Consider the following 27,908-nt stretch of genomic DNA (forward strand, 5'->3'; position numbering starts at 1 on the left):
AATCACCCCCCCCCCCCAGTGGAGTGTGGTGTCTGTCTGTAAGTCCGTCCGAGGTAGGGCTCTAAAATGTAACGCAAATACGGGCGTTCTACTGGCTGCCGAGCGCAGCGAGGGCGGCCAGAATTGGCTAAAATCGCATTATGTTGTGTTCACATTATATGTGGTCTACATATCGTACTTAAAAGCACCGCTCAAATTTCATTTTGCCCCATTTTCAGCTGCGGTTCGCCAGGCCACGCAAAGGGCGCCGCCTGTGTGCAGGTTAGTTTGCATTGGTAGACTTCGCTAATGTGCACACACGTATTGAATGTTCGTATGAGCCGGTAGTAAAATTTGTAGGACCTGGTGACGCACATTTTGTTTTAAATAGTCATCTTAGTATTTATGGCTAGCAAATATAATGTTTTAAGCTTCGTAGTACTTCTGTAATAATTTAACTTACAATACTGTTTTGCGTAGACCTATTCTAAGTACATTTCAAATTTTTGCTTGCAGTTAATTGTAGTAGTAGTAGTACACGTACTCATTATTTCAGCGCTAGATAAAAATACATAGCGCTATTACTAATATATAGTTGTCGAAATTATTAAAATATTACTGTAGTGGTCCCACAAACACCACTAGCCTGCGCGAAAAAAAAACGCCTTCTTTTGTATTTGCGCACGTAGGGTGCGCCCTTTCGAAAACGATACGTTGTGCACATCAAACGCACTGGAAACAGGGTTTGTGATTGACAGATGTTGGAAAAATAATATCAGTAAAAAAACTATTGCATTTTTGTACGGAATAGCATATTATTGCTCCTTCTCCCTTCCAATAATTTATAAATACGTAAACTATTCTGCAATACTTAATGAGTTACAAAATTTAAGTATACATCAAACTGGGGCTAATGTATCTATTGCAATTATCGGTCAAAATACCATATTATTGATTAGTCCTGTATTTCAATGTATATTACTGAGCTTGAAAACAAAAATATAATAACATTTTTTTTCAGCCTCTGGTGATAGAACTCGCACGGAGGCACGTGATTAAGCAAGAACACGAAACGCGGTGGAACACTGAGTCGGACTATGTACACGATGGGAATCAATGAACAACACAAAGCACGGAAGGCTGCGGACGATAAAAGGGGATGGAACCAATTCAGGCCACAACATCTTATGCGAACCACGAACCACGGAAGCAAACTCGCAGGCATGAAAAACATGGAAGGACACGAAATGAAGGAAGCGGATGCGGGCTACAATAATGACACCTTACATGCGAAGAAGCACGGGCCACGGAAGAGCACACGCGTGTGAAGCCACGGAAGAATACGTAGAGTGACCGAAAAGGAAGTATTCCATACCGCCACGGTAGAGCAACGGAGCTAAGGATCGCACAGACGACAGACCAACCGCGACACCACAAGATAACACGATAACATGGAAGGTGCCACTAAACAATGGGAGAGCTCAGCCGCCGATCTATAGACGGGGAATCTCCAAGCCGCGGAGAGCGATACCAGTGTAGATTCTGAGCTCCCCAAGCCACGGAGGACGATACTACATTAGAACCTGCCTGCACAGACGGCAGACCAGCCACGAGACTACGGAGAACACACTAGCATGGACGGTGGCCCAACCACTTAACCATGGAGAACCAAGCAGCCATGGGAGCTATAGACGGGAGATCATCGAGCCACGGAGCATCATACCAGTGTAGAACCTGAGCTTACCAAGCCACGGAGGACAGGAGGACATGAAAACAGGATTGCACGGACGGCGGACCAGCCACGAAGCACACGGGGGGCGCTTGGGGTGGCCACGATTGCACACCGTGGAGCACGATGCAATTGTAGAACCCGATAGCACGGGCAACGCTGATGCACTACGCGAGCACAATACCGTAGACATCATTACCACACCGCGATTGCACGATAGCGTGATAACGCGGTCGATGGAGCCTCGCCAGGAGAGCATGATGCGCGGGCGACGGAGCAATACGGCTTCCGATGTGGAAAAGTTTAAGGACTTCTGGCCTGAGGACGAATACGGCAAGCGCGCAATTGGTGCTGATGCTCGAGGCATATGCATGTTCAGTGCATTGAAGCGTGCTGTCGAGCTTGCTGGGCGACCGGAAATCGTGACGCAAGATGATATTGATACATTCGTTGCTGATGAACTCCGAGAGCGTGGAGTGTACCTCACACGGGGTACTTCGTGGAAGATAGTCCTTTGGTTCCTGCGTCGACTTAGGGATGCTGGCCGTGATTTTATCTTCAAGGCAATCGACACAGACAGCTTCACCATAGCTGGACGCCGTGGATCACGCATACTGGAGGAAGTGCCTCTCCACGACGGACTTTACTTCGTTGTTGCGTACAACCACAGCCTCGTTGGACACGCGTTCGTGCTCAGAGCTCAAGGAAAGAAGGGCAAGATCCGGCGGAATTTTGACTTGAAGGATCTCAAGCCAGTGTCGTCGGTGATGGATTGGATCACCTTTGTGGCCTGCATTCGTTTTTTCATTGTCTTCAAGAAGAAGTAGATGGATAGGAGTCGGTAGGGATTTCCGCGGGCTTGCCTTATCAATAATGAATGGTCCCAGCAAAACGAAATTGTGTCTGCATGGATGTTAAAAGCATATGCCTATAATAATTCGGTACAAAACCAGGGAAACCTCAGCGAGGAGAAAACCTTAGTGCGAACAAAAGATAAAACCCAGTGGGACAAAAGCTAAAGGAGCGCAATGTAAGTAGGCATGCTTCACGCATTAGTGTTATTATCGTACACTGTACGAAATGGCTTATTGTATAGCTTAAAGGGACTTCATCCGGAGCTTAGCCCTTAGTTCTCTGAACTGATGTTTGTCTAGAGCTTTAATAAACATATCAGCAACCATACATTGCAGTAAGCGACGGAAAACTCGTGCCGCTCGACTTTTTCCTGCACAAACAGTATTGAACGTGAATGTGCTTCGACCTTCCGTGTAATTCGGGGTTATAGCAGATCTTGATGCAGCTTTGGCTGTCCTCGTGGATAACGCTGGTTTGTGTCGTGGTAAAGCCTAACTCTTTGAGGAGCAGTTTGAGGAAAATCATTTCTTGCATACAGTGGCACAGGGCGATATACTCTACGTCTGTTGTAGAGATAACCACAGTGTGGTGTTTGCGCGAACGCCATGATATTGGACTGCTGGCTAGCAAAGTCACATATCCATCGAGGGATCGTCTCGTGTCGGAGCAGTTGGCATAGTCAGAGTCACTGTAAGCAGTTAGCTTGTCGGCGAGGCTCTTGGGTATGATATCAAGAGATCCACCAAGAAGAAGACCGTAGTCTTTCGTTCCCGATATATACTTCAGACCTCTAACGACTGCTTTCCAGTGGTCCATTCCCGGATTAGCTAGGGATTGACTGACCTCACGCATATAGAATGTCATGTCGGGTCGGGTGCCTACCATAAGATGCATGATACTCCCAACGGCTTCGCGATACGGAATATCTTTCATCGCATATTTCTCTGCCTCACTGCTGGGTTGGCTGCTTACGGAACGTTTGACGTTCCGCTCTGCTGGGGTTGCTATAGGGTACAGAATGTAGTCGCTGAAGCCGTCAAGGACCTTCGTAGCGTACTTGGGTTGGTGAATAAATATCGTTCGGTTCTTACGGTCACGTTGAATAGACCAGCCGAGTAAGTACTTCACCTCCTCTAAATATGTCATGGAGAACCGCTTTTTCAGGGCAGATTTCAGCTCGTTTACGAGGGCTGGTGTAGGCGCAATGATCAGGAGGTCGTCAATATACACAGCAATGTAGCATGTAACTAAACTCCGTCAACCGTGCGTTTGAAATCACAGCTGCCCTTAATGAGCTTGTGAAACCCAATGCTTTCAAGGAAGGCAGACAACGTTTTGTACCATGCACGGGGAGCTTGTTTCAACCCGTTCAGGCTCTTTAGGAGTTTGCATACGAGATGCTCCTTAGCCGGGACTTTGAACCCTTCCGGTTGAGCCATGTAGATCTGCTCCTCAAGCATTCCGTTGAGAAATGATGTCTCTACGTCCATTTGGTGGACTTCAAGATCGAGCAAAGCTGCAATGGTAAGAAAGAGTCTGAGTACCTCCATCCTGATATCAGGTGAGAAAATCTCGTTATAATCAATGCCATGTTCCTGAAGGAATCCCTTAATCACCAGACGCCCTTTGAAGGGGTCAATTTCACCTGAGCCGGTATATTTTACAACCAAGTCCCATCGGTACATTAAAATGTTCCTTCCCTTTGGAGGGGGTTCCAGAACCCAGGTTCGGTTGTCCATGTGGGAACTATATTCCGCTTTTGCTGCTTTGCGCCACCGATTAGCGTGAGCCGACTTCATGACTGCTCGATACGTGGTGGGATCGGTCACATACCGGATAGCGAATAGTGTGTAGAGCAGTGTTCTACGTTGCTCTTGCTCCTGTAAATCTTCCTCGGAATTGAAGGTAAATTCCTCGTCATGGCCATGATATGGGGTCGCTTAGGAGCAGGAGACGATAGAGGTTCAGATGAAGTCTCTGTTCGGAACGAGTAATGTATTTGTGTCATGTCAGGTGCCCCCCTCAGTGTTGGTAGTTGGTGATTAGCTGCAGGTGATGTCATTGCAGGTGTCGGCTCAATCGGTTTCGTGTGGACAAGCTGATCTGACTCAATCGTAGTCTGTTCTGGTGTATCAGTCAGGTTAGCCAGGGAGGGGTATTCGTCTTCCTTAAAGATGACATCTCGGCTGTAGACAATGGCATGAGAGCTGAGATCCATCAAGGAATAGCACTTCTTGTGGTCGGGTACGCCTAGGTACATGCACAGCCGTGCTCGAGCATCAAGTTTGTCGCGATATTGCTCTGTAATATGAACGTATGCACTACACCCAAATGCTTTCATGCACTGCATGGATGGGATGCGGTTGAACCAGAGCTCATACGGTGTACGACCGTTGGTCGTTGAGCTAGGAGTCATGCTGATTAGTGTCGTAACATGACAGACACACTCTGCCCACCGTTGCTTGGGAAGGTTACCGTCAAGCCGTAGGGCTCGTACCCGTTCCATTATAGCTCTCATGCGACGTTCCGCAACTCCATGCTGTTGCGGAATGTATGCGTTTGTGAACTGGGGCGTGAGTGCCGTACTTCTTGGAAATTACACGCCCAAGTTTTTCGTATTCCTTGGAATTATCAGCTTGGAGAACCTGGATGTCGTTTTCTTCGATAGCACACGGACGCTACTCAAGCACACTGATGTTGTGTCTGAAAATATTTAGGGCTTTCTTTCTGAAATTTCCATAGCATTCATAAACCTGACTCCGGTTTTTCATCGGGTAGGTGAACATGAATCGGGAATAGTCATCGATAAAGATCACAAAGTAACGGCAACCAGTAAGGCTAGACACAGGTAAAGGACCACAAATGCCTGTATGGACCTTTTACCATGGTGCTGTCGCATGCTCAACTACGCTGTTTGAATAGAATGGTGAGCGGTGTGACTTCGCTAGCGTGCACGCCGTACTGAAGAAGGGCCTCTTCCGGTTTACAGAGGCAGTGCCGTCGAGTCCACGGATGGCTTGGCTCTTAGATAGAACCTGCAAGATGCGAACGTTAGGATGCACAAGACGTTTGTGTAAAAGCAGAAGAGATCGTTGCTTACCCGACGGAGCAATGAGTGCCGATGCGTTCGCCGAAGGTTTGGCCTGGAACTGATACAGATCCGAGGTGGTCGGCATTGGCGCCTTTATGTTAAAGCGCTGGTCAGTCTGCACGACGCACTTCTTGCGATCGAAGTTGAAGCGGAAGTCGTGCTTCACGGCGGCAGGGACCGAGAGTAAGCTGAAGTGCAACTGGGAAGGAGGGGGCGTAGAGGACGCCATGAAGGGAGAGCTTATTCATATTGCCTTTGGTGTCGATGACGTCCAGCTCAACTCGTCCAATACCCTCAATCGGGATTTTGTTCTTTCCGCCGACAGTGATAGATCCACCACTCGCAGAGATGCTGGAGAACCACTGGGCTTCATGCGTCACATGATGCGTACACGCAGCGTCAATGGTCCACGTAGTGTCCATATCAACGTTGGCTGTAAGACTCAGAGGCGGGTTGATGGGGGTGGCAACTGCAATGAGGCCAGACTCGCGGCGCTCTTGGCGAAACATCTTACGACGGTTACCATCGGCTTCACCATCGTCATTCTAGTCGTCCTGGCGACGTTTGCCCTCGTGGGACTTGCCACGGTGGTAGTCATCACCAGAGCTGTCTTGGCGGTTTTGGCGCTGTCGATTCTTGCCACGATTGCCGTTGTATTTGCCCCCAGAGCCGTTTCCGTTGCGCTTGTTCTTGCCCTTGTTGTTCGGATGGTCACGATTTACATTGCCTTTAAAGACAAAGTTCGCAGGAAGTACAGTGCCAGCCTTCACATGTCCATCTCTTAAATCTTTCTGTAGACTTCTGCAGTGGCGAAAACTGTGGCGCGGGCGGGCGCAGTACGAGCAGGTATTGTTGAGGCTGTTGATGTGGGCGGACGGAGTGCAAGGAGGTTCTGCCGCAACCAGATCACGCTCATTCTTAGTCGCTGCAGTCTCCGGTGTGCCTTTTGCCAAAGTGTAGCGCTCTTGAGCTTGGAGGTCCCGCATCTTTCCTTGCTTGATGTCCTCATACGGGATATACTTCTGTTGGTCCTTCCAAATGCGGAGGTTATCTTTCCACGACTTGGGCATGGAGTGGAACAGGTAAATCGACTTCTGTCCCTCCGTCATCACCTATTCGGTGGCTTCCGACGCGGCTTTCATCGCACTCTCAAGTTTAAGGAAGAACTCCGTGAGATCAGAGCCCTCCTCGTACTTGATCTCGATCAGGTAGTGCTGGAGGAAGTAAGGGTCGCCGTGAAAGACGGCTCCCTCGTACTTCTCACAAATGAAGCTGAAGATGTCGTAGGACGTGACGAGATTCTTGACCAGCCAAACGTGCGTGTTGTCCATGGTTTTCATCAGAAATGTATTGGTCTTGGCTTCCTGGCGACGGCACTCACGTTGGTTCAGCGGCTTGGCCTTAGTCTTCTTCTACGGCTTACGTGCTTGGACGCCATGAAGGGAGAGCTTCTTCATGTTGCCTTTGGTGTCGATGACGTCCAGCTCAACTCGTCCAATATTCTCAATCGGGATGTTGTTCTTTCCGCCGACAGTGATAGATCCACCACTCGCAGAGATGCTGGAGAACCACTGGGCTTCATGCGTCACATGATGCGTACACGCAGCGTCAATGGTCCACGTAGTGTCCATATCAACGTTGGCTGTAAGACTCAGAGGCGGGTTGATGGGGGTGGCAACTGCAATGAGGCCAGACTCGCGGCGCTCTTGGCGAAACACCTTACGACGGTTACCATCGGCTTCACCATCGTCATTCTAGTCGTCCTGGCGACGTTAGCCCTCGTGGGACTTGCCACGGTGGTAGTCATCACCAGAGCTGTCTTGGCGGTTTTGGCGCTGTCGATTCTTGCCACGATTGCCGTTGTATTTGCCCCCAGAGCCGTTTCCGTTGCGCTTGTTCTTGCCCTTGTTCTTCGGATGGTCACGATTTACATTGCCTTTAAAGGCAAAGTTCGCAGGAAGTACAGTGCCAGCCTTCACATGTCCATCTTTTAAATCCTTCTGTAGACTTCTGCAGTGACGAAAACTGTGGCGCGGGCTGGCGCAGTACGAGCAGGTATTGTTGAGGCTGTTGATGTGGGCGGACGGAGTGCAAGGAGGTTCTGCCGCAACCAGAGCACGCTCATTCTTAGTCGCTGCAGTCTCCGGTGTGCCTTTTGCCAAAGTGTAGCGCTCTTGAGCTTGGAGGTCCCGCATCTTTCCTTGCTTGATGTCCTCATACGGGATATACTTCTGTTGGTCCTTCCAAATGCGGAGGTTATCTTTCCACGACTTGGGCATGGAGTGGAACAGGTAAATCGACTTCTGTCCCTCCGTCATCACCTTTTCGGTGGCTTCCGACGCGGCTTTCATCGCACTCTCAAGTTTAAGGAAGAACTCCGTGAGATCAGAGCCCTCCTCGTACTTGATCTCGATCAGGTAGTGCTGAAGGAAGTAAGGGTCGCCGTGAAAGACGGCTCCCTCGTACTTCTCACAAATGAAGCTGAAGATGTCGTAGGACGTGACGAGATTCTTGACCAGCCAAACGTGCGTGTTGTCCATGGTTTTCATCAGAAATGTATTGGTCTTGGCTTCCTGGCGACGGCGCTCACGTTGGTTCAGCGGCTTGGCCTTAGTCTTCTTCTACGGCGTACGTGCTTGGACGCCATGAAGGGAGAGCTTCTTCATGTTGCCTTTGGTGTCGATGACGTCCAGCTCAACTCGTCCAATATTCTCAATCGGGATTTTGTTCTTTCCGCCGACAGTGATAGATCCACCACTCGCAGAGATGCTGGAGAACCACTGGGCTTCATGCGTCACATGATGCGTACACGCAGCGTCAATGGTCCACGTAGTGTCCATATCAACGTTGGCTGTAAGACTCAGAGGCGGGTTGATGGGGGTGGCAACTGCAATGAGGCCAGACTCGCGGCGCTCTTGGCGAAACACCTTACGACGGTTACCATCGGCTTCACCATCGTCATTCTAGTCGTCCTGGCGACGTTAGCCCTCGTGGGACTTGCCACGGTGGTAGTCATCACCAGAGCTGTCTTGGCGGTTTTGGCGCTGTCGATTCTTGCCACGATTGCCGTTGTAGTTGCCCCCAGAGCCGTTTCCGTTGCGCTTGTTCTTGCCCTTGTTCTTCGGATGGTCACGATTTACATTGCCTTTAAAGGCAAAGTTCGCAGGAAGTACAGTGCCAGCCTTCACATGTCCATCTTTTAAATCTTTCTGTAGACTTCTGCAGTGGCGAAAACTGTGGCGCGGGCGGGCGCAGTACGAGCAGGTATTGTTGAGGCTGTTGATGTGGGCGGACGGAGTGCAAGGAGGTTCTGCCGCAACCAGAGCACGCTCATTCTTAGTCGCTGCAGTCTCCGGTGTGCCTTTTGCCAAAGTGTAGCGCTCTTGAGCTTGGAGGTCCCGCATCTTTCCTTGCTTGATGTCCTCATACGGGATATACTTCTGTTGGTCCTTCCAAATGCGGAGGTTATCTTTCCACGACTTGGGCATGGAGTGGAACAGGTAAATCGACTTCTGTCCCTCCGTCATCACCTATTCGGTGGCTTCCGACGCGGCTTTCATCGCACTCTCAAGTTTAAGGAAGAACTCCGTGAGATCAGAGCCCTCCTCGTACTTGATCTCGATCAGGTAGTGCTGGAGGAAGTAAGGGTCGCCGTGAAAGGCGGCTCCCTCGTACTTCTCACAAATGAAGCTGAAGATGTCGTAGGACGTGACGAGATTCTTGACCAGCCAAACGTGCGTGTTGTCCATGGTTTTCATCAGAAATGTATTGGTCTTGGCTTCCTGGCGACGGCGCTCACGTTGGTTCAGCGGCTTGGCCTTAGTCTTCTTCTACGGCTTACGTGCTTGGACGCCATGAAGGGAGAGCTTCTTCATGTTGCCTTTGGTGTCGATGACGTCCAGCTCAACTCGTCCAATACCCTCAATCGGGATTTTGTTCTTTCCGCCGACAGTGATAGATCCACCACTCGCAGAGATGCTGGAGAACCACTGGGCTTCATGCGTCACATGACGCGTACACTCAGCGTCAATGGTCCACGTAGTGTCCATATCAACGTTGGCTGTAAGACTCAGAGGCGGGTTGATGGGGGTGGCAACTGCAATGAGGCCAGACTCGCGGCGCTCTTGGCGAAACATCTTACGACGGTTACCATCGGCTTCACCATCGTCATTCTAGTCGTCCTGGCGACGTTTGCCCTCGTGGGACTTGCCACGGTGGTAGTCATCACCAGAGCTGTCTTGGCGGTTTTGGCGCTGTCGATTCTTGCCACGATTGCCGTTGTATTTGCCCCCAGAGCCGTTTCCGTTGCGCTTGTTCTTGCCCTTGTTCTTCGGATGGTCACGATTTACATTGCCTTTAAAGGCAAAGTTCGCAGGAAGTACAGTGCCAGCCTTCACATGTCCATCTTTTAAATCTTTCTGTAGACTTCTGCAGTGGCGAAAACGGTGGCGCGGGCGGGCGCAGTACGAGCAGGTATTGTTGAGGCTGTTGATGTGGGCGGACGGAGTGCTAGGAGGTTATGTCGCATCCAGAGCACGCTCATTCTTAGTCGCTGCAGTCTCCGGTGTGCCTTTTGCCAAAGTGTAGCGCTCTTGAGCTTGGAGGTCCCGCACCTTTCCTTGCTTGATGCCCTCATACGGGATATACTTCTGTTGGTCCTTCCAAATGCGGAGGTTATCTTTCCACGACTTGGGCATGGAGTGGAACAGGTAAATCGACTTCTGTCCCTCCGTCATCACCTTTTCGGTGGCTTCCGACGCGGCTTTCATCGCACTCTCAAGTTTAAGGAAGAACTCCGTGAGATCAGAGCCCTCCTCGTACTTGATCTCGATCAGGTAGTGCTGGAGGAAGTAAGGGTCGCCGTGAAAGACGGCTCCCTCGTACTTCTCACAAATGAAGCTGAAGATGTCGTAGGACGTGACGAGATTCTTGACCAGCCAAACGTGCGTGTTGTCCATGGTTTTCATCAGAAATGTATTGGTCTTGGCTTCCTGGCGACGGCGCTCACGTTGGTTCAGCGGCTTGGCCTTAGTCTTCTTCTACGGCTTACGTGCTTGGACGCCATGAAGGGAGAGCTTCTTCATGTTGCCTTTGGTGTCGATGACGTCCAGCTCAACTCGTCCAATACCCTCAATCGGGATTTTGTTCTTTCCGCCGACAGTGATAGATCCACCACTCGCAGAGATGCTGGAGAACCACTGGGCTTCATGCGTCACATGATGCGTACACGCAGCGTCAATGGTCCACGTAGTGTCCATATCAACGTTGGCTGTAAGACTCAGAGGCGGGTTGATGGGGGTGGCAACTGCAATGAGGCCAGACTCGCGGCGCTCTTGGCGAAACACCTTACGACGGTTACCATCGGCTTCACCATCGTCATTCTAGTCGTCCTGGTGACGTTTGCCCTCGTGGGACTTGCCACGGTGGTAGTTATCACCAGAGCTGTCTTGGCGGTTTTGGCGCTGTCGATTCTTGCCACGATTGCCGTTGTAGTTGCCCCCAGAGCCGTTTCCGTTGCGCTTGTTCTTGCCCTTGTTCCTCGGATGGTAGCGATTTACATTGCCTTTAAAGGCAAAGTTCGCAGGAAGTACAGTGCCAGCCTTCACATGTCAATCTCTCAAATCTTTCTGTAGACTTCTGCAGTGGCGAAAACTGTGGCGCGGGCGGGCGCAGTACGAGCAGGTATTGTTGAGGCTGTTGATGTGGGCGGACGGAGTGCTAGGAGGTTCTGTCGCAACCAGAGCACGCTTATTCTTAGTCGCTGCAGTCTCCGGTGTGCCTTTTGCCAAAGTGTAGCGCTCTTGAGCTTGGAGGTCCCGCACCTTTCCTTCAATTCTCTGCTTGAGGTCCTCATACGGGATATACTTCTGTTGGTCCTTCCAAATGCGGAGGTTATCTTTCCACGACTTGGGCATGGAGTGGAACAGGTAAATCGACTTCTGTCCCTCCGTCATCACCTTTTCGGTGGCTTCCGACGCGGCTTTCATCGCACTCTCAAGTTTAAGGAAGAACTTCGTGAGATCAGAGCCCTCCTCGTACTTGATCTCGATCAGGTAGTGCTGGAGGAAGTAAGGGTCGCCGTGAAAGACGGCTCCCTCGTACTTCTCACAAATGAAGCTGAAGATGTCGTAGGACGTGACGAGATTCTTGACCAGCCAAACGTGCGTGTTGTCCATGGTTTTCATCAGAAATGTATTGGTCTTGGCTTCCTGGCGACGGCGCTCACGTTGGTTCAGCGCCTTGGCCTTAGTCTTCTTCTACGGCCTACGTGCTTGACGTACTTCACGACGGTTAAACAGTCGGATCACGGGCAGGTCCATCCGCTTGAGCGCAGTGTCCGAGCCATCGCTTGAGTCTTCATCAGAGCCAGGTTGGGGTTTGACATCGTCGTCGCTCTCGTCGTAATCGACGGCGTCGGAGTCGACCTTAGCCGTCCACGCCGGCGTGGTCTTGGGTGGATCGTCGGTGCCGGACATGTCACTCCCGCTGTCCTCGCTTTCGTCCTCGGAGACACCGTCGTAGTCGGGCTTCGTCACAAAGCCGAGAAGATGTTTTCCGTCGAGTGCTTCACACACGTGATCCTTCCAGACATCAAAGTTGTCGCCACCAATGAGTCTGGGGGAGTCGTCGCTGGGGGCTTGGCTTGGGGTCATAATCTTTTGCAGGGTCAGATTAAGAATAGGAGCAGATAAGTGTGGAGGAGTCGTCAAAAGACGAGGTCGGGTAGATTAGAGCTGGTCCACTGCAAGCAGGCTGCCTAGCAGCAGACTTAAGATTGTTGGTTTTAAGATAACTACACTGGTACAGACTATAGCATAGTAAAGGCTTGACTAACAGCTTTTAACGAGACCTTTTGTATCGGATTATCAGCTTCCAGAGGTAGATGGTACAATGTGCCACTATGTAAAGGTGCAGCCATTGACAAGTGATACCGAATTACTACTGAACTACTACAATAGCTAGTAGTTTGGCGAGCGAAGACAACTAATACTACTACAGTAGCTATTACATTAACAGCCAGTAATATATTACTACTACCTAATTATTAGACAACGCATTTGAGGATTGGACAGAAGAATCACACTCGAAATTTATCAATGATAATAGTGAAGTGCGCCCGTGAAATTGGTCACACGCTGGAACGGTTCGTCGCACAGGACCGCTTTAGAGGCTTGTACGCAAGCACCAGTCGTTTTGGCTGCCCAAATCAGGGGTCATTCTGTCTTTTATTTGTAATTTAAGACGTCGTAGTCAAGCATTTGGAAATTGTCTGCATTTGATGCATTTGCTTCCTTCTTGGCCCGCCATTTAGACCAAATGGTCTAGAATTTTTGGTGGCTGACAATTAATATTCAGTAATATACACCATTTCTCGGCCAAGTTTCCAGTTTTACCAACCATCGTGCAAATGGCCCGTTCTTGTGAGATCTAATTTAAGGCTGTGTGGAGACACACCATTTTTAATTTTAGGCTACGGCATTTGGCGATTTGCAAGAAAAGGCCACTTTTCCCACGACATGCATGGATGGTAAGTATCATTTCGTTTTATCAAAAACAATTGACTCTGTTCTCACTACGCCATAGCTACTTTGCTGTCTTACGCTTCTTTGCAGGTGCTTCAGCCTGGGCAGACTCACCCACTTCTCGTCCACGACGGTCTTGATTGTCTTTAGCAGTCATAGCCATGGCTGCACGGTGAGCCTGACGCGCCTGCTTCGCCGCTTTCGCATCAAGTCCTTCCTGCTCACTCGGCTTGGCATACAGCGAGTCGCCTTGAAATTCATGTGGCACGTACGGTCTGATGCTGTAGTACATCGCTTCGCGTTTCTCTACGTTCGGAGGTGGTGGATTCAGCACGTCCACGTATTCTTGCATCATCGTAGTAATCTTCTCCTTTGTAGTAAGCACGCCGTCAATCTTCCGCCGCAAATTCTTCTTTACAACATCGTCATCAGGTCCTTTTTGGCAAGAAACCACCCCCAACTCGGACGAGTCCATAGAAAATATTTGGAATTGTTGTATTCCATCCAGTCGCTTGTATAACTCCGTCAACACCTCTTTGTACGTCTTGAACTGCTCGCTTCCACGTGGGATGTGAACCGTCGCGGAGTTTGACGCAGCTGCCTTCACCGCGTCTACTACATGCGGCACCGTCCAGCAATCGATATTGGCGATATGCTTTCTGATGTGGCCGAACCCGCGGTCGCACGAGTTCTTTGTATGGCCCTTTACAAAGAACTTGTAGTCGACGTGATTCAGCAGCCCCATGTCTACCTGCGCCAACAAGAGCTTTATGACATAGTTGTTCTTGTTTTGGCCCGAGCAGTTGTCTGCGTAGACAGTCAGGCGGGTCTTGCCTTCCGCAAGTACTTTTGTCCACAAACGGGAGATAGTAGTTAAACTTGTCCCGGAGACCGTAGCCGCGCGCTCTGTCAACTGGCACCTGCATCAGTGTTCCTAATAGAGTGTAGATGCTGATCTGCTTCTCCTCTCGATTCATCGTCGACAATGAACACAGCAACGACTCCAGCTCCTTGGCTTTGCCCTCCACGCATCGATTATCGCACTTGTCGCCTTGAATAATCGAGCTGACTTCTTGCTGTAAATCGTGGTCCATATCCTCAGCATCCTCCGCGCCGCTTCCTTCGCTCTCCGCTGTCAGGGGCTCGTCGTCGTTGCTGCAAACTTGCGATTCAGGCGTGTAATCTTCATCACCGCTGTCGTCTAGTTCGTCACTGTCGCTAGCTTCACTAGCATTGCTGTTGCTGTCGTTGTAGTCAGTAGCAACGTCTTGTTCGCGGGCGATCTGGCCTACTGGAGCCACAGAGTCGAGAGGCACGTTGCTTGGTTGCGGGTCCAGTGGTGTTGGCGTGGACCTGTCGGTGATAGTCCCTTCAGAAGCGTATGCCGCAAGTTCTTCCATGCTCGAAGCTTGGTCTCTGCTGATACACCTAAATCAAACTTTTGAAAAGTCAAAATGGTCGCTAGCTCATTTATCCACTTACGTACGAAATATCGATGGTCAACTTTAACCCCGTTTATCTCGAAAACTCCAAATGGTTGATTAGTATGATTTGGGCTGACGCCGTCTCATATTAGGTACAGAAATTTGTCCCTCCTCCGACCAGATCAAACCGTTGACACAACGATCACCCGGCAGATTGCCTCATTGTTTTTACCATCAAGCAAAGCGGTCGAATCAGGTTTTATTAAAACAAAACTAAAATAAGATTTTACAGTATTCGCTTTAAACGTTACTATACATTTTTTTCTTCTTTTTTCAAAGCGAACACTAGTTTTCTTATCGACTCGGTGGGTGGGTGGGATAAATGGATTAATCCCAACCCCTACATCGACTACTACCGGTCGGAAAGGATGAACGCTGCGCAGGCACCTTCGCAGAGCAAGCGGCCGCCCGAGAAAGGATCGTTCCCACTGGACCACTACGGTGAGTGCGATCCCGCTATGAAGGAGTTTCTGGTCTGCATGCGTGAGCACCGCAACAGCCACATCGACTGCAAGACGCTCTCGGCCACTTACCTGCAGTGCCGCATGGACAAGTGGGCAACTTCATTACAGGGGCCTGATGAAGCCCGAGGAGTTGGAGAAGCTGGGTTTTCACGAGGAAGGCATGAAAAAGATGTGGACGGAACAGACCAACGAGGGTAGAAAGGAAGGCGAGGGATTCGTTGCAGGCCTGGGCATCAAGAAATCCCGTTATGAGAAAAAGTAGCAGTAGCCCGTTGTTCTATTCCTTACACACGAGAAGAGCAGCATCTCTCTGCTGTAGGTATATGTCTCTTAATTAGACAGACCAACGAAAAAATCAAAATCCAGAGCAGCGAGTGTCGCCACCGCTCTATTTTGCAGTGCGACAACTCGCCGCCGTCTCCAGTTCCAGGATACGCAAGCGTAGAGCACTCATTTCGGCTGCGGCCTGGCGTGCATTCGTCTGCAGCTGCTGCTCCAGGACCTGGACGCGTACACGCAGCAGAACCTCCCGCGTTCCACCATCTCCACCGTTGATATCTGGTGTATCGGCCTCCGGTGCGTGCAGACGTGTTGATGGTCGCTCTGGTATTTCTTTTGACTGCTGTGCGAGTGTCTGTTCAAATTGACGAATCACTTTCTCCTGCATCCGTAATGCTTTCTATCAAGTCACAAGAATGATGAGTCATCTATTCAGCGTAGTATCTGGTAAGGGGTTAAGTCACCCGCACCTTAAGAGCGGTTGCTTGCTCCTTTCCACACTGTAGGCGCTGTACTAAAGCAGATTGTACAAGGTGAGCTTGTCATGGCGTTTCTCCAGGTCGGAGTATGCGCTTAAAGACTGCTTGGCGTCAGCAAGCTGCTGCTTCAGGATTTGGTATTCGCGATCTAGCACCTTGTACTTCGTGGCTAGCAACGTGAACCGATGCGATGCTGCTTGGTGCTCTGGGTGTGCAGGGAAAGCAACTTCATTTCCATTGGTAGAGCCCAGTAGCTCGGCTAGTTGTTGCTGCTTGCGGCGTTGTGCAGACTCAATCTGATCCATGAGCTTTTGTAGCTGTTCGTCTTTTAAACGTACCTCTTTCTGTGAATGCGTCATTACAGACATCAAAGAAAACGACCCAATGGCATCCGAGATTGACAGCACTCACCCGTAAGGCCACGATCTTCAACCCACAATTCTTTATGGTAGCTAAACGTGCGCCCACTTCATTCTGGAGCTGATCAGTCAGAAAAGAAGGCGAGTTAGCTTCTTTTTTTCAGCGAGATTTGTGCGCAACATGATGTGCGAAGCGTACCCTTTCAATCTGGAGACCTTAAGCGGTTCCTTCAGCCTGCAAATGAGTGAGCTGCTTTCTCCACAATGCGCCGGTATCGTTTGCCTCCCTGTTGTTTAACGTGGTGGGCGAGATTTGCTGATGCTGCTGTTGCTGCTGGGCATCCATCTTTGGAAGGTTCTCTCCTCTCGATGAAGACTTAGCAAGTAGCTCTGCCATCACTCCAGACACACCTCCAGCATCGCTGATTGAAGCTACAGGGTGGCGATTAAGACCACGTAAAAGTGCTCCTAGCCAAGCAATTCTCGGTCGTGGTGATCGATTCCAGCGGTTCGTGCAGACAACGCGTCGAGCTGGAATGTCATTGATGAAAGCGCTCCAAGCAGCAGTATCCCACCAGCGCAAGCGTAAAGCGACATGACCAAGTACACGGCAGTTGTCACCGCTAGGTGCGATTGGAATTACAGTGTGTCGCCGTGGTGAGCCATCTTTTCTACACCTTTGCCAGTCCAAATCGGCGACAGTGTAAAGCAAAGTGGAACGTCCCGTAATTAATTTTTTTAATTTTTGAAATTTATTTTTTTAGAAAAAGCCTGTCATGCAAAGTTGATTTAGTGTAGTGCAAAACTTTACGTGCCGTACTCCATAGGTTTGCTACGAATAGCTGCCGCCACTGACAACGCACAGTGGCGCGCCATCTTGTTAACCAAGCGCAGATCCATACATGGAAGCTATGCTCTGCAGCGTTTTCAAGCAGCTGCATCCGGCGCTCTGTTTTCTGGGCAAGCGGACGATGTTGAACTGAGCGCTGACTGGGAAAAACAACGCAAGGCAAGCCACTGAGTGTTTGTAAGTGGATGGAGCAGATCCACCAAATCTGGTACTTGCATGGCAGCGGCGCGAGTGAGTGGCCACCCGGGAGGGGCGCGTGAACGACATACAGCCGACGCCCTCTGGGTCTTTCCTCCATTCCTTCCTCGCCCCAGTCCAACAGCCACATACACAGCAGCCATGGCGACCAAGAGCGTACGCTGGTCCACCGTCACCGTCTACGAGTTCGGCGTGGGCATCGGCGGCAGCGCAGTGCCTCGACGCGGTGGTCCAGCGGTGGGGCTGGCTCGAACCCCGCAATGTGTGTGGAGGACTTCAGTGAACGCGGCGCAGCATCAGCGGGAGAAAACACAGGCGGGGGACAGGCAGGAAACCGCAGGACGACATCGGCGGAGACGCGTGCGCTGGTTCAAGCCGCTGGAGCGCATCACGATGCTGGAGAAGGCAGGCTACAGCGAGGAGCGTATCTTCCGCTCAATGCTCATGGAGTCGTCCAGCATCGCCCAGTCGCGACGGCTCTGTCTGCGTGTCGAGTGTGTGGCCTAAGTTGCATTTTGCACGTGTCGACGACGACCGAGGTAGCATAAAATGGAATTTTAACGCGGGGGTGCCGGGTACGATGGTGCTCGGAAGGAAGAAGCAAAGGGCGAAGACAGGATGGACTTTTTTAACTTGTTTTGATGCCGACCACCAGTTAGCTCTGCACTAAATCGCCATTGCTCTAAAGTCAATTTTTGAAAATAAAAATTAAAAATTTCTTTGTCACTTAAGTTACTTCACACAGCTTTGCTTTACACTGTCGCCGATTTGGACTGGCAAAGGTGTAGAACCTTGAGCCACGGCTGATACGAGATGGAGCTGACCACGACCAGCAAGTTTGTACGGCACCGATGAGGTGTTGAAGAGAGCGATACTCACGGCCGCGGCTGAGAAATCTTGACAAGTCGTAGCCCCCAAGGCAAAACTGAGAGGGAATAACCACTCGTACACCCCTGAAGCGCTGCCCGTGGTCGATGAAGATGAAGGCGTAATGCCAACTTTCTTGGCTACTCTTATTGCCCCGTTCTCCATGGCAGCATCGAGTTCGGGAAGAGCTTGTCCATCTCGAAGAAGTGTAAAGTGATTTTCGAGTACCCCGTGTGAGGAATTAGTGCTCCCATCAGCGCCGAAGTTTATTAGGGCGGCGAAGCTTGTGCAGTCGAATGTCGCTCCTTCATCTTCGTGGCCAGTTACGACAACGGGCGTGAAACTCTCTACTATAATTTCGACATGCTCCAGAGAGCTCGAACTGGGGACACGGCCTCGGCAGGTAGCGTGCAGCGACAAATACACACAAGCACCAGAAGCATGGTCTAGCACGCCCTTTGTGGCATCTGATGGAAAAGTAATTGCCAAGCGTGTCTGCTGGAATTGACACCCGATCTTGGCAACGGGAAGAATGCACGTGCCAAGCAAGAAATCTTCCTGGTGGCTGCCTCCACGCTCCACGAGCTCGAGTTTCAGGGCCAAATGTTTTCCTCCTTCGGTGACTGGTGCAAGATCTGCATTTCCCCCACCACCTCTGAGGTTTGGTCGCTGCTAATTTATTGACGACCATCCTGCAGGTAATGATATTGCCAGCATTTCGTTCCAGGAAGGAGAAGTGCTGCCTTCGACAACGCCCGTCGCAGCATATGGGTAGAGCTTTTGTTCGTATAAGACTCTTCGTTATATTGGTAGATTTGCTGTAATTTCGCCTCCTCGAAGGCACTGCACGAGGTTGGAGGATGCAGCATAGGCACCAACCGAGGCGACCACGTACGTGTTGAGTTGTTCTCCAGCGGCAGCAGTGGAGTTTGAAACATCCACTTCTTTGGCGACGAGAGCACCCAGATTCCGCCCGAAGTGCACGAGAACTGTCAGCAAGTCTCCGCTGCCCTCATCTGACGCACTGAAGGGTCTGCGCGGTATAACGAGTCAACGATGCATCAACGACAACAAAGGATGAGACGCACCTCGTGTTCCGATGGCTGCTCAACGGGTCGGCAGTGGCACTTGTGGCCGATACATCGGGTTCCAGCGCCTGCCCGACTTGCGGTTCGTTCAGAGAGGACATGCATTCCCTCTTGTTCTCTTCGCTACCACATTTAGCTGTCGGCGTCCCGTCGCTCGGACTCGCTGAAACGACGGGAAAAGCTTTTTTCTATGAGCAAAAAGGCTATTTTATATTCAGGGGGATCAATTATATTCACTTATCTGAAAAGAACGTATTAATAGAACGGGTGGCCTACACAGTATGGTGTCAGATGATTGGTTTGATTATTACACCCGAAGCGTGACATGATTGGTAGTATTTATAGATTAGCAGAACCTCTTTGGCGTTTGTCAGCACTCTGTGCTTCACGGACTAAGCGAAGTACAGTAGGAAGTGATAGCTCTGCGAGACGGCGTTTGTGTTTTGCCGGAGGTAACTGGAGCTTGGTGATGGCAACACTAAATATCATGGATGCTTCTTTCTGTGTTGGTTGTGTAGGCATTGCTAGCCCAGCTGTTGCGGTCGCATCGATTAGATGCTTCATCATCATGGCCCAATCCGAGAACGCCTTGCGCATACTGCGCTTTGGCAAGTCGTGTGGATGGATCTTTTTCAAAGGCGGCCATCCTCGCGCTCTGTCCCCAAACCACCACAATTGCCATGCATCACAAGGGCCTGTGCGCGGGAACTCAAATTCCTCCGGAAGTAAGTGAAATTTTCCACTGCAATAGTATGCTCGATCGCCACCTGATTGCACCGCTGGTTGTGGTGCTTGACGTGTTGCTCCTTGCACAAGCCCTGACCGTAACAGTAACGATTCTATTGTAGCTTCCAGCACTTGCTTCGTAATATTGCCGGCAGCTACCTCCTTCTCCTCTATTAAATTGGACATCCCTTCGAGTAGTACTGGGGGAAGGTTATCAATTGATGCTTGCACTTGCCGTAGTTGCTTGTAGAGCTCTACGTGGGGAGGGACGCCTGTGGGTTTCATCCAGGGCGATGTGTCGTGAACGAGAGCTGTTTCAAGGTGATTTATAACGTCTGGGTACCGGAACAGGAACGTCGACAGCAGTGGATGAGATGCAGGCATCGACTCCCTTAAATATGAGTGATGATAAACCAGAGAGGCGATACACAGCTTTAGAATGTCCTGTAATGTGCTGCACTCCCCTAGTATAGGGAACATTTCTTTCACACACTTCTGCAAGTGGACGTCTTGGTTATTTACAAAGGGAGGTGGCAGCACAGCAAAATCGTCCAGGTTTAATGGCAAACCTGCCACGACACGTCCTAAGTATTGATCTCCAGCCGACTCATAGCGAATATAGCGATCCTGAACGCCTCCCAATGACCATCCAACTCTTAAACACACACTTGCTATCGAAGGACCGCCGGTTCTCCCAAAGGTTGCCACGCCCTTGCGAATAGAATGTGTACCGTAATGCGTCTGACCAGATTTTTTGTTTATATGCTGACGAAGCGCGTTGCCAAAACGAACTTTTTGATGAGAGCCCGGAAATAATGGGCCCGGCGGCTGAGTAGGACGGCATGCCAAGTAAACCGCCAGTGCCGTTATCCAGCAAGTATCCGGGTTGTACGGGTTGGCATATAGATGTCGAGGGTCCTTAGGTCCTCCGCTCTCTTATTTCGTCTTTGATTTATACATAACGCAGCCCACACTATCGTCAATTCCACTGAGATGTTGAGTACAAAGCGTCTGCACTGATTCCGACCGACACATTAAGTTTCATTGTGTACTTAGAAAGAAGTGAGAAAACCCTGCATCTTGGCGCACAAGCGTAGCTTTGCATAGCTGTTGATAGAGTGAGTACGGAAGGGGGTCTTTTCCGGATTCTTTTGGTGCACCGGACTGATATTTTGTTGCTTGCATGCGCTTAAGCCCAGAAAAAAGTGTTGCCATTTTCTTCTCAAACCTATTTGGCAGGGCCACGTCTTGGCGCCGATACAAGTCTTTCAGGGCGCTGCGATACCCGTTAAGCGTACTGATAGCCACTGTCTTCCTCTTCTCCATGAGAAACGAATCAAACTCGTCCAGAGTGAAACGGTTCAAATCGATGTCACCATTAGCGTCAAAGAAAGCAGGCGCTTGCTCTTATTTGGTGTCGCGAATCCATTTGGACATAGAACGAAGGCTGCTTTGATATGCTTGCTGAGTTTTGACTGAAATACATGCGTCTCGGACGTCCTTAGCTGTCACCTCTTGGGCATCTGCAGTATGCTCGACGTTCATTGCGGAGCTAGTCGTTGAAGTCGCTGCTCCCCGTCGAGGACTCCGTCTTTTTGTGCGTTCTCTTGGGTGACCCCAAACCCGTTGAAAACAGCCAATGACGGGTCTGGATCTGCGTTGCCAGCATTATGAAAGAAACACGGCTCAAAATCCTACGATCCCATACAAACGCCTATATATGTCCGACAAATATCCGACAATCAAGGGGCTTCTTTGTATTATCGACAGATGCTTTCTATGAAATTAAAATATTTGCGCACTATTGTTTTATACCGGTATTGTCAACTATGAGCTGACAATGTTTGCAGTAATAAGGACGCTACATGTGGTTTCGTATTGTTGACCATAATAAGCTGACGTTATTTCCAGTGAAAAAGCAGGTATTGCTCTGTGCATTGTATTGACGACATTAACCAGACGAAATTTTCTGTTACAGACGGGATTCTCTGTTATAGAGGAGATAGCGCTCTATGTAGCGCACTGTCTATTATAATCTGACGTTTTTTTTCAGTATTAGAGGAGGTAGCGCTCTATTCCAGGCGATAAAACTTAGAAAATTTTAAATTTAGAAAAGGTAAGCCAATCGTACGGGGTTTTCTAAGCCTTCCCGCATAGCTCACTCCTTAATTTGTCATTGATGCACCCGTTCAAGCGTCTTGAGGTCTCTTTAGACTGTGCAGCACTCGCTTTTGACCGGCTTAAACCGGTCAAGAAGCTGCAGAGCGCATGCTCGCCGTCAAGACGTCACGATATTCAGATGGGCACCGTTCGGCATCCCCCGATCCTTTTTTTACTCGGAATCGGGGTCCGAATTCGATTGGAAGACCGAAGGGACATCGACTTTGGTCAATGTCATAAGAAATGTTTGACAGCACTTCAAGTTCGATATGGGAATTCGTCAGATCGGCGTGCGATGTTCCCTAGTAACAAGCAGCTGAAGAATCGGTCACAAAGACTAAAAAGGCGTGAAGCTTTTTCAATCACAAAATACGCCGACGTGATGGAGTGGGCCTCTTCGAGAATGTGCACAGCGCTTGAGCAATTTCACCAGCACCTCGAGTATGATTTGGGCACGGATGCATTGTGGTTTTGTCAGCAGTCATTCAACTTTCAGCACGAGCTACTTGTACTGTATTGCTTTACAGATCCTCTAGAGAATGGAGAGGTTTCTGTCGGGATTCTCTTCACGTCCAGACGATTGTTCAGGACTGCTCCTAGGCAAGTACTAGGCCAACGTTTGATCGACAGATCCCCGGAAGAGCTTGGTGTGACGGATGATACTTTAACGATCCATTTTGGCGGATGGACACTAGTTTCGTTCGGTACCATTGGGGTGCGTTACTCGGTACTGAGCAAGTATCAACAGAAGTTCTACCCAATGGCGTTCATGTTCACTCGGACGGAAACAGCCTCCACGTATGCACGGCTTTTTAATGTCTGCAGGGCCAAATGTGATTTGGTTTTTGGTGGAGCTTTGGAGCTTAGCTACGAATCAATGAATCACTCTGCCGCTATCGCAAGTGCCTTTCGCCAAGTCTGGCTTGACATTAAACATCTGAACTGCTGGCCACATTGGTATCGCAATGCCAGAGGCAGAAAGGTTTTTTTGTCTTTAAGTGAGCGCTACCAAGAAATCATTCAGCTGCAACTACATTACCTCAGCGAAGCGTGCTCGCTTAGCCAGTTCGAGGTTTTATTCGAGCTAGTGGTCATGAAAGGGGAGACGCTGGGTAAAGCCGAGTACGCACAGTGGCTTAGAGATGAATGACCTCTGGGATTTGTGGCTCTATACTGCAAGTGACACTGCTGGAGTGCTGCCAAACCAAAATCCGATTGAATCCCATAATAGAGCAATCAAGGCCACGGTAGTAAGTCATCTTCGAGCAGCGATGGGTACGTTCTGACTGTAACTTTGTGTGGTGTAGTGATTTCTCCGTAGTTGCGGATTATCACCCGTCGACAAAGACGTGACATCGTACGCAATGACAACCTCCACGGCCTTAAGCCTAACGGCAATCAACCAAAACCCTACAAAGCCTCGCTCAGAGGTAAGATCAAGCAAAACGAGAAGGTGGAGAACATCCAGCTGCGCTATTTGTCGATTCACGTCGTGGAAAGTTTAGAGTGAATTTCGTTCGACCACGAATGGGACAGCCCTTCCTGGAGCAACGACAATATCAAAACAATTCGCCGTAAGTTCAAGTGCGACTGTAAGCAGTTTTACCAAACCGGCTGGCTCTGCGCTCACGTTTTGGCATGTCTACATTTCGTAGACTCCCTAGACCTACAGGTTATGCTACGAAACCTACCGGCTCGGAAGAGATCTGGACGGCCTCAGAAAAAGACAAGATGCTGGATCGTGACAGGCCTCGAAAGTTGCAGTATCCTATAGACTCGCTGATCAAGTGGTCGCCACTAGTGTCGTCAACTGGAGCATTCTGATGGCCGATCATATAACAAACGACGAAGGCGAAGGAACAGAGCTCAACCACGTTAGAAAAGTTAAGCCACCTTTCATGAGAGGCAGTAAGCGATACTGGAGCATCGAATTTGAGGAATGCGAGGAAGCCAGCGCCCTTAAGTTGAAGAACTGGCAAGAGCGATTAGCTACTCGTACCAGATGGGGCACAGCATTGTACCCAACTAGAAGCGAACTACGTTTGCATGTATCCTAACGTATCAAGGCTAGCACGGTGTCTGTCCGTCCGTCACACGAAACGCTCAGGTTTTTGAGCATTCTCATTGGCTGCCGAGTAGAATGAAGGCGGATGCGATTGGTGGAAATGTGACATTAATGAGTGGCTGAGATATCTTGGTTGTAATTGGATAAAATACGAATTATTTTTAACTGGTTAAAATGGTTTGATAAAAAAATCTTACATTTCACAAAATGGAGCCGATTGATTGCCGGACCTGTAAGGCACATGTGGTGCCACCGCCAATTGACCTTGACGGACTTGGGCTGGCACTCCGGCTGTGTGCCTGCCACAAAGCGTTTCTTTCATGGGACGCTTTTGGAGCTGACTCCGCCAGAGCTGGGGGGCGTCGCTGCATTGCGTGTGCCAATGGGCCCAACGCACGGTCCTATTGGCACCGCTTTGATGCAGCCCCAGCACCGCCGAAGCCTGACCAGCGCGAGCAGCGGATGTTCGCACTGGCGGTTGCTATGGGCACATTGCCTCCACCGCCTCCTTCGCCACCACGACCCTGCACAGAGCACGAGCGCCACCGCCGCCGCCGCTACCGCATGCAGCGACGTCGTCGCTCGAAGAAGGTTAAGCTAGACATCTAAATGGGTACAATGCAAAGTATTACCATTGGCTCAAAACATCTTTACACTTTCTCTTTTGTTAGTTTGGCTCACAAAATGTTACCTTTATTTTTCTCCTTTGCTACTTAAGGCGCTCAGTAAAATTTAATAAGCGATGTCTTACTTTTCTGATTGAAATATATTTGCTAAAAAACGTTGTGCCGCGTAGTACAGATAATATCTTATCGGTATGTTGCGAAGAAAGAAACTACTTTATGGGCAGGCGGGTTGCCGACAAGATCGTAGTACAGTATAGAGCTCTAATTCAACAGCAACAAAACAACAACGGCAACAACAGCACTTGCGAGCAGTATATTACGTAAAGTTTGATGATGTGTACAAAAGTAGAATACATCTATATGTAGTAAAAAGTAGAATACATTCACATTTAGTAAGTTACTTAATTAAGTCGTAGCTGCTTATAACACATGTGACCAGAATAAAACAATGTTTCATAATAGTGTTGCAAACAACATGGTGGACGCTCAGTATTTTGTAAAAGTATTGCGCAAACTACTTGGAGCTCAGTATTTCCGTAATAGTATCGCAAACAACACGGTGGAGGCTCAGAATTTTTAAGAAATATTGCGCAATTTACTTGGAGCTCAGTTTTTAATAAATATGTTTTTTCAACATGGCTCCAAATTACTTATAACAAACGACTTTCTCTGAGTTTAATTGTAGATTTTGCTAAACAACGTGCTTGGTAGTCCAAATTGTGATCCGACTACATGTAATGAAAATGAAGAATCCGTTTAGGCTTATCTATTAGTACATGTACCGGTAAAATAGGCCCGTCGAAGCGAAGCGGGGACGAAAAAGACCTTACCAAGTGGGACGTAGCCAAAACTACCGCCGCGTAGCGGCGGCGCTCGGCTAGTAATCCATATTTAATCTAGAAAAATCAAACAGATAACTATATAATACCCAAAAACACAGAATAACCGTGCTTGGAAACACTCGCATTTCTACCTACTGTACCGTAAACTACTGGCCCAGTGCGACGTACGGATGGAATGCAACAAAGTGTAAAAACTAAATAGAAAGTACGAACCAAGATATATTGTAGGGGTGACACCCCGACTCTGTTTTATTACTCTTCGTCCTCACAAACTACTGGGGCGTCACCGGGTGTTATCTCTCCGACACGAGGCTTTCACAAACCCATTGACAACAACACGGGGGTCGATTTCGGCCCAAGCCTCGCTGACAAGCCGAGAGATCAACTCGCGTTTCTGACTGGGTGTCGTAGGAAATGGATTGTCAATATGATGCTGGCAGTAGGCACTCCTAGATATTACGTTAGAACAAACCCTTAATATAACAGCAATGAAAGTTACTTACTTGACGTAGTCCTTGAAAGGCTTCATGACGGCAACATCCATGGGCTGAGAGACGCCTGTGATGCCGGGAGGAACAAATTCTACTAGAGTGCAGCAATGCTCTACTAGTGCCTGTCGAACTGAAGCCATCTTGTGCGTTTTTAAGCTGTCAAGAATAAGCAAACGACATCCATACACGGGAGGTTTCCAAATCTGCAAAACGTAGACAGAGGGTTAGATAAATTGCAATAGAGTCATATTATACTTACTTACGCGTTCAATCCAGTCCAGCATCACCGCCTCGTTGCAGAAAGCTTTCTTTTGCACCGTGTGCTCAACTGCAGCGGCACCAAAAGAGGGGCTGAAAACCTCCTGAGACACGGGTCCACCATGGACTCCAGCGTAAACAATTAGAGGTGGCAACTTGATTCCGGTCGCTGACGCAGCCAAAAAGACGGACGCTCTAAATCCATTTACAGAACTCCCTGGGAATGTTAGTTTAGAAAATATAGTTAGTCAAAATTAATACGTGCCTGAGAAGAAGTTTACTGCCACGTACCTTGCATAACATCCACTGTTTTTGCTCCTACAAAATCAATTGTAGTACGACCGTTCATATCGATGTATATCGCCGTTTGGTCCATGTTGTACACTGATGAGTACTTTTCAGAACCCGTTTGGCACGATAAAATACCATCCTATTCTATTGTGCGTTGAATAGAGACCGCAAACAGTGATGCTACAACCTTAATACAAAAGTAAGTGAAGTTATTTTCGGATCCATACGTAAATGTGGAGAAGTACACCACCAATAGAAAAGCAGAGCCTACTTCCATATCAGAACGCTTAGTACGACCCTTGTGAGTAATACGACGAATCGTCAAGCGATTACGCTTGAGGAAACGTCGAATGTACATCAAACTTGCCGCTCTAGAGCGCGACTCAAAAAGCTGAGAGTCGAACTTCGAGTGCATTAATAGCAAACACTCTGTAGTCACGCACAGGTAGCGATTTTTACGCATATCACGGATCCAATCCACAAGCCTACATCACAATAAATTAGTATAACAATCATAGCTCATGTAGTCAATGTGCATACCTTTTCTCCAGCTCGGGGTGGCGCACGTAGGTGTGCAAGTGGGCAGCAGTGTCAGCATAACACTTACTGGGCGCTTTATAATTTGTCAACAGCACTTGCTTCTATTTCCAGCGATAGATTGTAGACCGATGAACTCGGACCTTCGCCGCAACGGATGAAGTGGGGCTCGCGCTGTCAAGCAGCTTGAGGGCCTAAGCCAGACAGTAACAGTTAGCGCTTTATACGCCAGTAGTTATCTTAAATGCTTGCCTTAAGCTTAACCGAGTTACGGTTCTTGGGTCGCCTTGGCATGTTGTGCCAAAATCGCGAATAGATGGATTACATTTTGGCGGGAAATTCTGGTGAGTGGAGGCCAAGCTGTTGAACTATTTACGCGTAAAAACTAAAAGGGACAAACGACATTTTTACAGCTGTAGCACTGGGCCCGTAGTTTACGGTACGTACATACAATTAAGCCCTTCAACATACATGTACAATTAATCCTCTGACTTATAAAAAAGCCAAAATGTCATAAACAGAAGCCAAAATGACATGACATAGAAATTGAGACTGGTTAGAGGTACCGAGCAAAATCGTATCTAAACGAAACCAAACGTATGCGCACGTAATTTATCCAGGTAAAATACCGCTGACTCTAAATTTTAGGATCCCATATTTATAAAAA

The 27,908-nt window shown here is 49.1% G+C and overlaps 4 protein-coding genes across 4 annotated transcripts; 3 read left to right on the plus strand and 1 right to left on the minus strand.

The window, feature by feature from the left end:
* Positions 1 to 1,944: 1,944 nt before the first annotated feature.
* PITG_02982 (uncharacterized protein) lies at positions 1,945 to 2,535 on the plus strand (the record flags this gene model as incomplete). Its single annotated transcript, XM_002907784.1, has 1 exon — positions 1,945 to 2,535. The coding sequence occupies one exon, from the start codon at positions 1,945 to 1,947 to the stop codon at positions 2,533 to 2,535; it is 591 nt and encodes a 196-aa protein (XP_002907830.1).
* Positions 2,536 to 15,029: 12,494 nt separating this feature from the next.
* On the plus strand, positions 15,030 to 15,387 carry PITG_02984 (uncharacterized protein; the record flags this gene model as incomplete). The annotated part of the gene is made up of 2 exons (XM_002907785.1): positions 15,030 to 15,106; positions 15,234 to 15,387. The coding sequence occupies 2 exons, from the start codon at positions 15,030 to 15,032 to the stop codon at positions 15,385 to 15,387; spliced, it is 231 nt and encodes a 76-aa protein (XP_002907831.1).
* A 261-nt stretch (positions 15,388 to 15,648) lies between these two features.
* On the minus strand, positions 15,649 to 17,118 carry PITG_02985 (uncharacterized protein; the record flags this gene model as incomplete). The annotated part of the gene is made up of 5 exons (XM_002907786.1): positions 15,649 to 15,804; positions 15,875 to 16,208; positions 16,295 to 16,335; positions 16,442 to 16,477; positions 17,054 to 17,118. 4 exons carry the CDS (start codon positions 17,116 to 17,118, stop codon positions 15,919 to 15,921), a joined length of 432 nt encoding a protein of 143 aa, XP_002907832.1.
* Positions 17,119 to 17,431: 313 nt separating this feature from the next.
* PITG_02986 (uncharacterized protein) lies at positions 17,432 to 17,797 on the plus strand (the record flags this gene model as incomplete). The annotated part of the gene is made up of 1 exon (XM_002907787.1): positions 17,432 to 17,797. One exon carries the CDS (start codon positions 17,432 to 17,434, stop codon positions 17,795 to 17,797), a length of 366 nt encoding a protein of 121 aa, XP_002907833.1.
* Between the last annotated feature and the right edge of the window lie 10,111 nt (positions 17,798 to 27,908).

The sequence above is a fragment of the Phytophthora infestans genome, genomic scaffold (assembly GCF_000142945.1).
Source record: "Phytophthora infestans T30-4 supercont1.3 genomic scaffold, whole genome shotgun sequence".
In the NCBI taxonomy this organism is placed as follows: domain Eukaryota; phylum Oomycota; class Peronosporomycetes; order Peronosporales; family Peronosporaceae; genus Phytophthora; species Phytophthora infestans.